Genomic DNA, 12230 nt, shown 5'->3' on the forward strand with positions numbered 1-12230 from the left:
AGTAAATTATACTCGACCAATAACAAGCATGCATAAAATAATAAATAAAGACTAAGTTAAAAATGAACATACGAAACATTAGTTGTCTTTGCGTGCAATGAATAATTCACAGTGTAAATAGAATAAAGTGCATTACAAACCAGCAATAGCTGTGAGAATTATAAGTCACTAAAAACAGAAAGAAAAAAAATTGGTTTAAAGCTTTTATGATGACTTGTTTTGTCCAAAGCAGTGCGTGTACATCCGGTGTGGCAGTGACGCGGGCGGAAGTCGTCACTCCGTGTCAGCAGATAGGAAATGGAGAGTGAAGGGGCCTCATCGATACATTAGCAGCGGTGATTGTGATCGATTACTCTGTTGATGGAGGACTGAAGCCGATGAACGGAACCCATGGAGCCCCATGAGGAGAAGCCCATCATCTACACGATGGAGAACAAACCTATAGTGACCTGTGAGTGACAGACAGACGTGTGTGTGTGTGTGTGTGTGTGTGTGTGTGTGTGTGTGTGTGTGTGTGTGAGAGTGACAGACAGACAGACAGACAGACGTGTGTGTGTGTGTGTGTGTGTGTGTGTGTGTGTGTGTGTGTGTGTGTGTGTGAGAGTGACAGACAGACAGACAGACAGACGTGTGTGTGTGTGTGTGTGTGTGTGTGTGTGTGTGTGTGTGTGTGTGTGTGTGTGTGAGTGTGAGTGTGTGAGTGAGTGAGTGTCTGTGTGTGTGTGTCTCTGTCTGTGTCTGTCTGTGTGTGTGAGTGAGTGAGTGTCTGTGTGTGTGTGTGTGTGTGTGTGTGAGTGTGTGTGTGTGTGTGTGTGTGTGTGTGTCTCTGTCTGTCTGTGTGTGTGTGTGTGTGTGTGTGTGTGTGAGTGACAGACAGATGTGTGTGTGTGTGTGTGAGAGTGACAGACAGACAGACAGACAGACGTGTGTGTGTGTGTGTGTGTGTGTGTGTGTGTGTGTGTGTGTGTGTGTGTGTGAGTGTGTGAGAGAGTGAGTGAGTGAGTGTCTGTGTGTGTGTGTCTCTGTCTGTGTCTGTCTGTGTGTGTGTGTGAGTGAGTGTGTGTGTGTGTGAGTGTGTGTGTGTGTGTGTGTGTGTGTCTCTGTCTGTGTCTGTCTGTGTGTGTGTGTGTGTGTGTGTGTGAGAGTGACAGACAGACAGACAGACAGACGTGTGTGTGTGTGTGTGTGTGTGTGTGTGTGTGTGTGTGTGAGAGAGTGAGTGAGTGAGTGAGTGTCTGTGTGTGTGTGTCTCTGTCTGTGTCTGTCTGTGTGTGTGAGTGAGTGAGTGTCTGTGTGTGTGTGTGTGTGTGAGTGAGTGAGTGTCTGTGTGTGTGTGTGTGTGTGAGTGACAGACAGATGTGTGTGTGTGTGTGTGTGTTCATACACTCAGTCTGTGTTCTGATGTCACTGATTCATTCTGTCTTTGGCTGCAGCAGCGATGCTTCACTGATATCTGATTCATAATGAGAGATATTCCTCACATCATCATAGAAATCATAGAAATATCAGGGATTTGTACAGTGACTGTGTTCTGTAGCTTTGCTCTTAGATTGCTTGTGTGGAGTAAAGACCTGAACGAATCGTTCATTTGAATCGGTTCTTTTCCATGAATCGGTTTGTATAGTTCATGGAATAATTAATGAATAATTTCTTGAAATATCAGAGAATTTTAAAAACACATTGAGTCTATATTTTGCAGGTTCTCTCTTGGTGTGATGTTGCTTGTGTTGAGTAAAACCCTAAACAAATTGTTTTCTAAGAATCGGTTCACATCTATGATTTGTTTTTAAAATATTTTATGGAATAATTAATGAATAATTCTTGGAAATTTAACAGGAATTTTAAAACAATATTGATCGAGTCTATAATCTGCAGATTTGATTTTAGCAGAATATTGCTTGTTGTGTGGAGTAAAATCCTAAACGAATCGTTCATTTGAATCGGATCTTTTCCATGAATCTGTTTGAAGAATTCACTGAATAATTAATTCATAATTGTTTGAAATATAGACTTGCTATCATTATAAAGTTGGCATCTATCTTGCAGCTTTGCTCTTAGTGTGTTTAATATTGCTTGTGTGGAATAAACCGCTAAATGAATCTGTCTTTTGAATCGGTTCATATCCATAAATATCCATTATTTCCTGAATCAGTCTGAATCATTTTGAAAGTGCTTAACCTGTAATCAGAAGCAGCCTCCTGCAGATTCATGGGTCACAACACGTACACTAACAGAACACACGGTGGGTTTATTTGAGCACATACTGTTAGCTGTAGCTTGGTGAATCATGTCAGAACTGAGAGATGAGCACCGGTATCATCTATCCGTCTACGTAATGCTATCAAATACAGCCACTGTACTGCAGGCTTTTGCTGTTTCATTTGATAGTGAGTTACAGTATGAGTCCAATTACACCTGCAGCACTCGTAAGGGCAAGAATCTTAATGGAAATATCAGCTTTTAGCATCAAGTTATACTAGACGTTTTTGAATAGTAAGATTTTTAATGTTTTTAAAGAAGTCTACTCTCTTCTGCTCACCAAGCCTGCATTTATTTGATCCAAAATACAGCAAAAACTGTAATATTGTGAATTATTATTATAGTTTAAACAGCTGTTTTCTATGTGAATATGTGTTAAACTGTAATTTATTTCTGTGATCTGCAGCTGTATTTTCAGCATCATTACTCCAGTCTTCAGTGTCACATGATCTTCAGAAATCATAATAATATACTGATTTACTGCTCAACAAACATTTCTGATTATTATCAATGTTGAAAACAGCGGACTAGATTTTATTTTTCAGGATTCTTTGATGAATAGAAAGATCCAAAGATGAGCATTTATCTGAAATAAAAAGCTTTGGTAACATTATACACTACACCATTCAAAAGCTTGCAGTCAATCTAACTTTTTTGGGGGAAATAAATTATAGAAACAAATATTTTTATTTAGCAAGGATGCTTTGAATTGATCAAAAGTGATAATAGAGAGATTTATAATTTCTATTTCAGATAAATTCTGTTCTTCTGAACTTTCTATCCATCAAAGAAATCTAAAAAAAAATCTACTCCGCTGTGTTCAACATTGATAATAATAATAATGTTTGTTGAGCAGTAAATCAGTATATTATTATGATTTCTGAAGATCATGTGACACTGAAGACTGGAGTAATGATGCTGAAAATACAGCTGCAGATCACAGAAATACATTACACTTTAACACATATTCACATAGAAAACAGATATTTTGAATAGTAAAATTATTTCACAATTTTACTGTTTTTTCTGTATTTTGGATCAAATAAATGCAGGCTTGGTGAGCAGAAGAGACTTCAAAAACGCTTGACTGGTAGTGTATGTGTGTCAAAGTTGTAGCATCTACATTAGTGTCATGGTACAGCTGTCTTAGAAACTGTTTCCACCCTGAATATCAGCGAGTTTCATCAGTGTCAGTGTGTGCTGCTGCTGGTGTGAGAGAGTGTGTGTGTGTGTGAGAGAGAGTGTGAGAGCTGCTGTGTGAGAAAGTGTGAGAGTGTGTGAGAGTGTGAGAGCTGCTGGGTTTGTGTGTGTGTGTGTGTGTGTGTGTGAGAGTGTGAGAGCTGCTGGGTTTGTGTGAGAGTGTGTATGAATGTGTAAATTGAGCATTATACATATATGTGTGTGTTTGTGGTTTCACCATGACATTAAAGATTAAACTTCAGTTTGGTAACGTGTGTGTGTGTGTGTGTTGCTCAGGTGCGGGCGATCAGAACCTGTTCACGGCTCTGTACGGATCACTGACCCAGCAGCTGCCCAGAGAGCCCATGGAGTGGAGGAGGTGAGAGCTCTTATTATACAGTAGAGTCTAGGGATGTAATGATATTATCATGGTCACATGATGATATGAAACGATAGTCTTCCAGACAAAGAGTGTAGTTTTAAAAATATATTTAAACTTCTTATTCTAACATAAATGTCTGTAAAGTAGTGTTTTGGGTCATTATGCTTCAGCACAGTATCTGTCAGACGAACTCAAACCGAAAGCACAATATAATCTCTTCATCAAGTCTGTTTTAAAGCGAAGCTGCACTTGGTTCAGACGATCAGCTCATGATCCGGTGTTTTCTGCGTCTCAGAACGGCTCCGTTCACACTGAATGAATGCAGTTTATTTCACGTTCTGTGAGTTTAGCACACGTTTGGGAACAACAGCCACCAGTTCTGCTTTATTTCAGCTGCAGATGATTACAGCGTTTCACTAGATTTGTAGCGAGACGTGTTTTTGTGCCTGTTTTCACTGAAGCTGGAGTTTCCTTCAAAATAAAAGCTTAAAGTGCAGCATGAATTACTGACAGCTAGCGGTTTAAATGCAGTCCAAACTCAAAATATCTCTTTCAAGTGTACAAATTAGGAAAGAGGTATTGTAATTATCCTACTGTAGTGTAAAGCAATAATAATATACCTATCAAATATTCATTTTCATTTATTTTACAGTGTGTGGCTATTACTGTCATTGTTATTATATTCTAATAAAACAGCAGTGTGAATGTCATTTAGACTGAGACAGTATATCACAAATAAAAATAGTGCTGAGTCCCATTTAAAGTTCAGCTACAAGTCAATTCACTGACTTTTCTCTGATGTAAGTTTTCTTAGTTAAGAACATGGGTTAGAGCTCTTCATTCTGAACTCTCAAATTTCTTTGCAAATATCGCAATAAATATTGTATTGTGGACTTCATATCGCGCTATTATCATATCGTGAGATTTTGATATTGTTACATCCCTAGTAGAGTCACAATGAAGCAGAAGCGTCGTCAGATCTTTATAATTCATATTGTGATGTTCATCTGAATGTAACAGATTATCAGTGAGATTAAATGTAGGGCGGGACTTGGTTCTGTGCATCAGTTGTTGATTGGATGTTGAGATGTGGGCGTGGCTCTGTGTGAGCTTGAGGGGCGGAGTTTAAGGGCACTAAATTCTGATTAAACATTACGAGCTCAAAACATTAAAAAATGAAGCTTATGCACAGATGAATCATTCCCAGTAAGATCTATAAGATGCTTTAAGATAATAGATGGTACAAGAAAGTCTTAATTATGATTTCAAGAGGTCTTAAATTTGGGTACGGAAAGACCACAATTGTTTCATTAAATAAATATGAGCTCTGCAGTTTCAAAGTCGGCTGCTTTCTGTACAGCCATTATCAGAGAAACAGTTATATTTCTGAAAGCGCCACCTGCTGGCAGAGAATGAATCTGCATTTCCAATAAGCCCATCTGCTGGTTTTGTTCAGACCAATGCGAAAATCCACCCATGTTTTTACCCTGCAAACACGCAGAGCTATAAATGTGAACCGGTGGAAGATAAGATAATTCATTATAAAACCTGTTATTGCATTTATATAATTTATTGATAATAATTGTTTAAAGGTCTTAAATTTGAGCTTAAAAATCCTGCAGAAAGCCTGAATAAAGAAGCGCTCTCTGTCACATGATCTTGGGAAATCCAGTCATTAAGCTCTTCCTCTTCAGAAAGGGCCAGATCTGGAAGAGTTTGTCCAGCTCAGCATTTCATAAGAGTGTTTGCATGTTTGATAAGAGCTGCTTTCATGCAGACACTCAAGGGTTAAAGGAAATGAAGGTCCAGCAGGGATGGATTGATCTTCATCTCGTGTCATTCATCAGATGTTTCTTGTCTCAGGTCTTACGGACGAGCACCGAAGATGATCTATCTGGAGGCTAATTTTGTCCAGTTTAAGGAGGAACTGCTTCCTAAAGAAGGAAATAAAGCGCTGCTGACGTTCCCCTTCCTGCACATCTACTGGACCGACTGCTGCGTGAGTCTCGCATTAGACATCATAGCTGTGTCCCAAATGACCTACAGTGTGCTCTGCCGTCTAGTGTGCGAGTTTTAGCAGGTTAGTTTATCATCCAGCACGAGTCTGATCGTCTCATTTCTTCTGCTGTGTGTTAAAAGAAGCAAGAAGTGTCCAGCATTCAAAACCTTTTTTATTTCCTTTTAATTAAGAGCATCATCTGAGTAGTGCATATAAGTCACACCGGGACAGAATTGCATTATTAGAGAGAAAAAAAATTGCATTGGTGTATAAGACATATTTTATTATTAAAATTCAGAAATAATTTAAATGCCAATAAATGAAAGGGTTACAAACATTATAAAACTCTGTAAATGTGTTTAATTCCTTGCACTCTACAACAAATCCTTAACATTTAATGTATTCAGAACAGGACAGCAATGAAAAATAGAGTAGAAATTGCAAAAAGTTGAAAACAAATGTAAATAGTGTCATTTATTATAAGCAACATTTATCATAAATGCCAAGCCAAAGATAGTTTATTTAAAGTGAAAGTGAAACTGCTGGCATGTGAGAGATGCGCTACAGAAATAAACACAGGCTCACATATCTCTATTATTCAACACAAATAGTAATGGTTTATGTCCTTGATGTCACTGTTTTAAAAAAAAAAAAATTATTTAAAAATTATGAATTTTTGACATTTATTTTCTTCTTTTTTTTTTTTACACTTACATTTTTATAACATTTATATTTAAAAAGTAAATAAAAATATAAAATCACGAAAAGTATAAAATAAAAAATAAGTAATAAAACAAATACTTACAATTATTATTTTTAAAATATACAATTTAATAAATAAAAAATGTGTAATAAATCTTGATAAAATCTTAAGAGCATCTTGACGTTAACTGTGTTTTATAAGGCGCTTTGGGATATATGTTTCTAAATAATTACTTAATAATTATAAAACAGTTATGAGTTTAAAGAATAATGTTTCAGTGGAAAAATGTTGGTAGAATCCAAATGTTTTAATCTATTTTTGTGTACAAATGTCTGAGCTTGTTTGCTCAAACATCTAAGTTGAGTGCATTGCATTGTGGGATACAGATTCTGTGCAGTATGATCTGTTGCACATTTGGCAAATATAGTACATTATCATGTATCACGGGTGTTCAATACATACAGAAGATTCACATTCTGCACGCTGCTGTCTTAAAAACAGTTGATAGTATGGCATTCAGAGGTGTGTGTGTGTGTGCGTGCCTGTGCCTGTGTGTGTGTGTGTGTGTGTGTGTGTGCGTGCCTGTGCCTGTGTGTGTGTGTGTGTGTGTGTGTGTGTGTGTGCAGGACACGGAGGTGTACAAGGCGTCGGTGAAGGAGGACATGCAGCGCTGGCAGGCTGCTCTGCGTCTGCACGGATCGGTGGATTGGCTCATCGTTGTGGTGGAAAGCGATAACAAGAAGAAGAACAAGACCAACATCCTGCCGCGCACCTCCATCGTCGACAAGATCCGCAACGACTTCTGTAACAAGCAGAGCGACAGGTGAGCGGCTGAAATAGCTCCTGATCCCAGCATGCTCTGTTCTCTGACGCAGCAGCTGTCTGGGCATTTACTGCTGATGATTACTTTACACACTCAGCGTCTGATGAACACACGCGGCAGTCAGTCACAGCTGAGGGTTTAACTTCTGCGGCACATCATCACCAATTAATCAGTGGTTATTATCAGTGTTTTGAGATTATCCATAACTGAGCCTGATCAACTGAATTAGTGTAATTTACATTCATTTTATGTTTTTTTATACTTGGATTTGTTACAATGCTATATAAATACAATTATAAAAAATAAAAAGTGACCCTGGAGCACAAAACCAGTCATAAGGGTCAATTTTTTTTAAATTGAGAGTTATAAAAATCTGAATAAATAATCTTTCCATTAATGTATGGTTTGTTATGATCGGACAATATTTGTCTGAGATACAACTATTAGAAAATCTGGAATCTGAGGGAGCAAAAAAATCTAAATATTGAGAAAATCTCCTTTAAAGTTGTTCAAATGAAGTTCTTAGCAATGCATATTACTAATCAAAAATGAAGTTTTGATATATTTACGGTAGGAAACTTACTAAATATCTTCATGGAACATGATCTTAATATCCTAATGATTTTTGTCATAAAAGAGAAATGTATAATTTTGATCCATACAATGTATTGTTGTCTATTGCTACAGATATACCTGTGCTACTCATGACTGCTTTTGTGCTCCAGGGTCACATATATGAAAAAATAAAAGTAGAATAAGTATAGTGCCTTTTTTTTATTTTATTTTTTATCAATAAATATAATAAAAAGCAGACCATTTAAAAAAAAATAATACATTTGCCCACACAGTATAAATATATATTTTTTAGAAATGTATGAGTTAGATTTTTAATAGTTTATTGAATTTTTAGAACATTTGTGTTTCAAAACTAAATATAAATAAAAAAAATGTAAAAACATTAAATGTGTAAAATAACATTAAGTAGAATTATAGAGATGTATATATTAAAACATATATAATTTAATAAATAAAATATTTTAAAGAAATATAACTAAAATCTTAGAAATAAAGTAAAAATTGAGGGATGTGATGAATATATTTATTTGGATTGTAAAATGTTAAGCTATATTAATTTTATTGGTCATTATTATTATTTTCCCACTGCCCACAAAGCTTCAATTATATCAGCAGAAAAGACTGGGAGAGTTTCAGGAAAGATTACTTAAGTTAAATAAATATAATTCTTATTTATTTTTTATACTTTAAAAAAAATACAAATGTTATTAAAATATAATAAAGGAAATTATTGAAATTATACATTTAAAAGATAATAAAACAAATACTTATAATAAAACAAAATATGACAAAAACATACAATTATCAAAAATATAATTAGATGATACATTTCTTTTTTAGTAAATGCATCTAACATGTTTAAAGTATAATAAAAAATCACATTGAGACGTTGAGCTGAATGAACAAACTTAACGCATCCCTCTCTCAGATATTTTACGTATTTTAACAGGATAGAGCCACAGTCAATCAAAGCATGTAAACTGCATTTGAAATCTTAATTAAATATGCTAATGTATTTATTGTGATTGAAGTGTCTAATGCACTAATGTGTGTGTAAGCAAGCGTTTTGTGTGTGTGTCCAGGTGTGTGGCTCTGTCCGACCCGCTGAAGGAGTCGTCTCGCTCGCAGGAGTCGTGGAGCTCGTTCCTCACTAAGCTGCGCACGCTGCTGCTCATGTCCTTCACCAGGAATCTGGGCCGCTTCGAGGACGACATGAGGACGCTGCGAGAGAAACGCACCGAGCCCGGCTGGAGCTTCTGCGACTACTTCATGGTGCAGGTGGGAGCCGTCAATCACAGCGCTCAGATATCATACTTGTGACCCTGGACCACAAAACCAGTCATGTGTTTGAAACTGAGAAATAATCTTTCCATTGATGTATGGTTTGTTAGGATAGGACAATATTTGTCTGAGATACAACTATTAGAAAATCTGGAATCTGAGGGAGCAAAAAAATCTAAATATTGAGAAAATCTCCTTTAAAGTTGTTCAAATGAAGTTCTTAGCAATGCATATTACTAATCAAAAATTAAGTTTTGATATATTTACGGTAGGAAATTTACTAAATATCTTCATGGAACATGATCTTAATATCCTAATGATTTTTGTCATAAAAGAGAAATGTATAATTTTGATCCATACAATGTATTGTTGGCTATTGCTACAGATATACCTGTGCTACTCATGACTGCTTTTGTGCTGCAGGGACACTAATGATCTGTGAATCTGTGTTGATCAGGAGGAGCTGGCGTTTGTGTTCGAGATGCTGCAGCAGTTTGAAGACGCTCTGGTCCAGTACGATGAACTAGACGCTCTTTTCACGCAGTATGTGCTCAACTTCGGCGCTGGAGGTAAACTGTCCTCTGTGCATTAATGCCTTGTGTTACACAGCTTCACTTAAAAATTTTACTTCACTTTTTAATAGGAAATGATTGGAATAACGTGTACCCAAGAAATGCTCACAGTAGAGAAATTAAGAAAGTAAATGGAGATGATGTATTCAGATGATGAGTCTGAGCAGGTGTGACTCTGGTGGTGTGTGTTTTGCTGGCGTTCAGACGGCGCTAACTGGCTGGGCTCGTTCTGTGAGCCGGTGCGGAGCTGGAACGGGCTGCTGCTGCGGCGGCCCATCGACATGGAGAAGCGTGATCTGATCCAGAGAGGAGAAGCCAGTCTGCTGGACCTGCGCAGCTACCTGTTCTCCCGCCAGTGTACGCTGCTCATCTTCCTGCAGAGACCCTGGGAGGTGACCGCCCGCGCCCTCGAGCTGCTACACAACTGCGTGCAGGAGCTGCGGCTGCTGGAGGTGTGTGTGTACACGGTGCTAGCTGTGGGGCGTTTCAGCGTTTTTGGGGCGTACTTCAGACATCTTTTGGGATGTATTTCAGCTGTTTTTGGGGAGTTTCAGATGTGTTTCAGGTGTATTCAAGACATGTTTGGGACGTGTTTCAGTCGTTTTGGGCCGTGATATAAGCGTTTTGGGGCATGTTTCAGGCAGTTTTGGGGCGTGTTTCAGGTGTATTTCAGACATTTTTGGGGTGTATTTCTGCCATTTTTGGGGCGTGTTTCAAGTCTTTTGGGGCGTATTTCAGCTGTTTTTGGGGAGTTTCAGGCATGTTTCAGACATGTTTGGGGCATATTTCAGCTGTGTTTGCATCGTGTTTGAGGCGTTATGGGTGTTTCAGATGTGTTTGGGGTGTGTTTCAGGCAGCTCTGATGTGTGTGTGTGCTGCAGGTGTCTGTGGTGAGTGGCGCTCTGGACTGCTGGGTGTTTCTCAGCTGTCTGGAGGTCCTGCACCGGATCGAGGGCTGCTGCGACCGCAGCCAACTAGAGGCCAACTCCTCCCACACTGTGGGCCTGTGGACCTACGCTACTGAGAAGGTACGGATCAGACATGGCTAACACACTCGAAGGCACGTGACAGTGGCCCGTTTGGGCTTATTTCTTTATTCGTGTGTGATATTGTGTGCAGCTGAGGTCTCTGGGCGATCTGTGCGGTCTGGTGTCTGAGAACGGCCCGAACTCTGAGGACCTGAACAAAACCGTCGACCTGCTGGCTGGTCTGGGAGCAGAGAGACCCGAAACAGGTTAATATGATGAAATAACGCATCATTTTCCATTATGTTTGATGCTGCTCAAATTTATCAACTGTGTGTGTTATATACACACATATGTATTTATATGTATATGTAGAGCTGAGTAGATTACTTACAAATTAAAATCCGTCACTGATTCCAGATTACTTGACACAAATTGTAGTCAGTAACGTAATCCATTTCATTACAGATTTTAGGTAATATAATCAGATTACTTTTGATTTAACTCGTTTATCACATTGATTTAAATAGCAATTTAATCTTGTACAATAATGATGACATTCTAATATTGCAAAAGATTTCTGTATCAAATAAATGCTGTTCTTTTGAACTTTCTATTCATCTGTGGATCCTGGAAAATAAAATGTATCACGGTTTCCACAAAAATATTGAGCAGCACAACTGTGTTCAACATTGATAATAATCAGAAATGTTTGTTGTGCAGTAAATCAGTATATTATTATGATTTCTGAAGATCATGTGACACTGAAGACTGCAGTAATGATGCTGAAAATACAGCTGCAGATCACAGAAATAAATTAAAGCCTAACACATATTCACATAGAAAACAGCTGTTTTAGATTGCAATAATATTTCACCATTTTTACTGTATTTTTGATCAAATAAATGCAACCTTGATGAGCAGAAGAGACTTCTTTCAGGAACATTAAAAATCATAACTATTCCAAGCATTTGACTGCTAGTGTGTATATAAATAAAGCTCATCACTAACGAGGATTCATGAGCAGCTCACAGATGTGTGTAGATTGTGTTTCAGTGGTTAAAGCGTGTCTGTAATGCGTTTATAATCTCCGTGTCTCAGTGAACACTCCTCAGAGTCCGTATAAGAAGCTGAAGGAGGCGTTATCGTCTGTGGAGGCCTTTGAGAAACACTATCTGGTGAGCGTTCGGTCTCTGTAGTCTGAGTGTTTATTTTAGTGCTGTGATTACTGGGTTTATTTTTGGTTTGTGTGTCTGATCAGGAGCTGTCTCATGCCTCTATGGAGATGTACAGGGCGATCGGGCGGCTGCGTTCGGCTCGGCTGGTGGGGAAGAGTCTGGCCGAGTACTACATGTGAGCGCGATTTAACATCAGAAACACATGTGACGCAGACGGAGTGTATTTGTGTCGATTCAGTGTGACCCTGGAGCACAAAACCAGTCAATTTGTTTTATTGAATAAATAATCTGTCCATTGATGTATGGTTTGTTA

The 12230-nt window shown here is 38.0% G+C and overlaps 1 protein-coding gene across 1 annotated transcript in view; it reads left to right on the forward strand.

Moving 5' to 3' along the window:
• Positions 1-290: 290 nt before the first annotated feature.
• LOC306857121 (trafficking protein particle complex subunit 10-like) overlaps positions 291-12230 on the forward strand; it is a 32175-nt gene continuing 20235 nt past the window's right edge. The window contains exons 1-11 of the mRNA XM_079396825.1: positions 291-451; positions 3736-3817; positions 5684-5819; positions 7149-7345; positions 9004-9199; positions 9660-9771; positions 9979-10226; positions 10656-10802; positions 10894-11008; positions 11841-11917; positions 12001-12092. Coding sequence (XP_079252951.1) covers positions 391-451; positions 3736-3817; positions 5684-5819; positions 7149-7345; positions 9004-9199; positions 9660-9771; positions 9979-10226; positions 10656-10802; positions 10894-11008; positions 11841-11917; positions 12001-12092 — 1463 coding nt within the window. The 5' untranslated portion in view covers positions 291-390. The remainder of the gene's footprint in view (positions 452-3735; positions 3818-5683; positions 5820-7148; positions 7346-9003; positions 9200-9659; positions 9772-9978; positions 10227-10655; positions 10803-10893; positions 11009-11840; positions 11918-12000; positions 12093-12230) is intronic.

This window comes from Barbus barbus, assembly GCF_936440315.1.
Source record: "Barbus barbus genome assembly, chromosome: 37".
Lineage (NCBI taxonomy): Eukaryota > Metazoa > Chordata > Actinopteri > Cypriniformes > Cyprinidae > Barbus > Barbus barbus.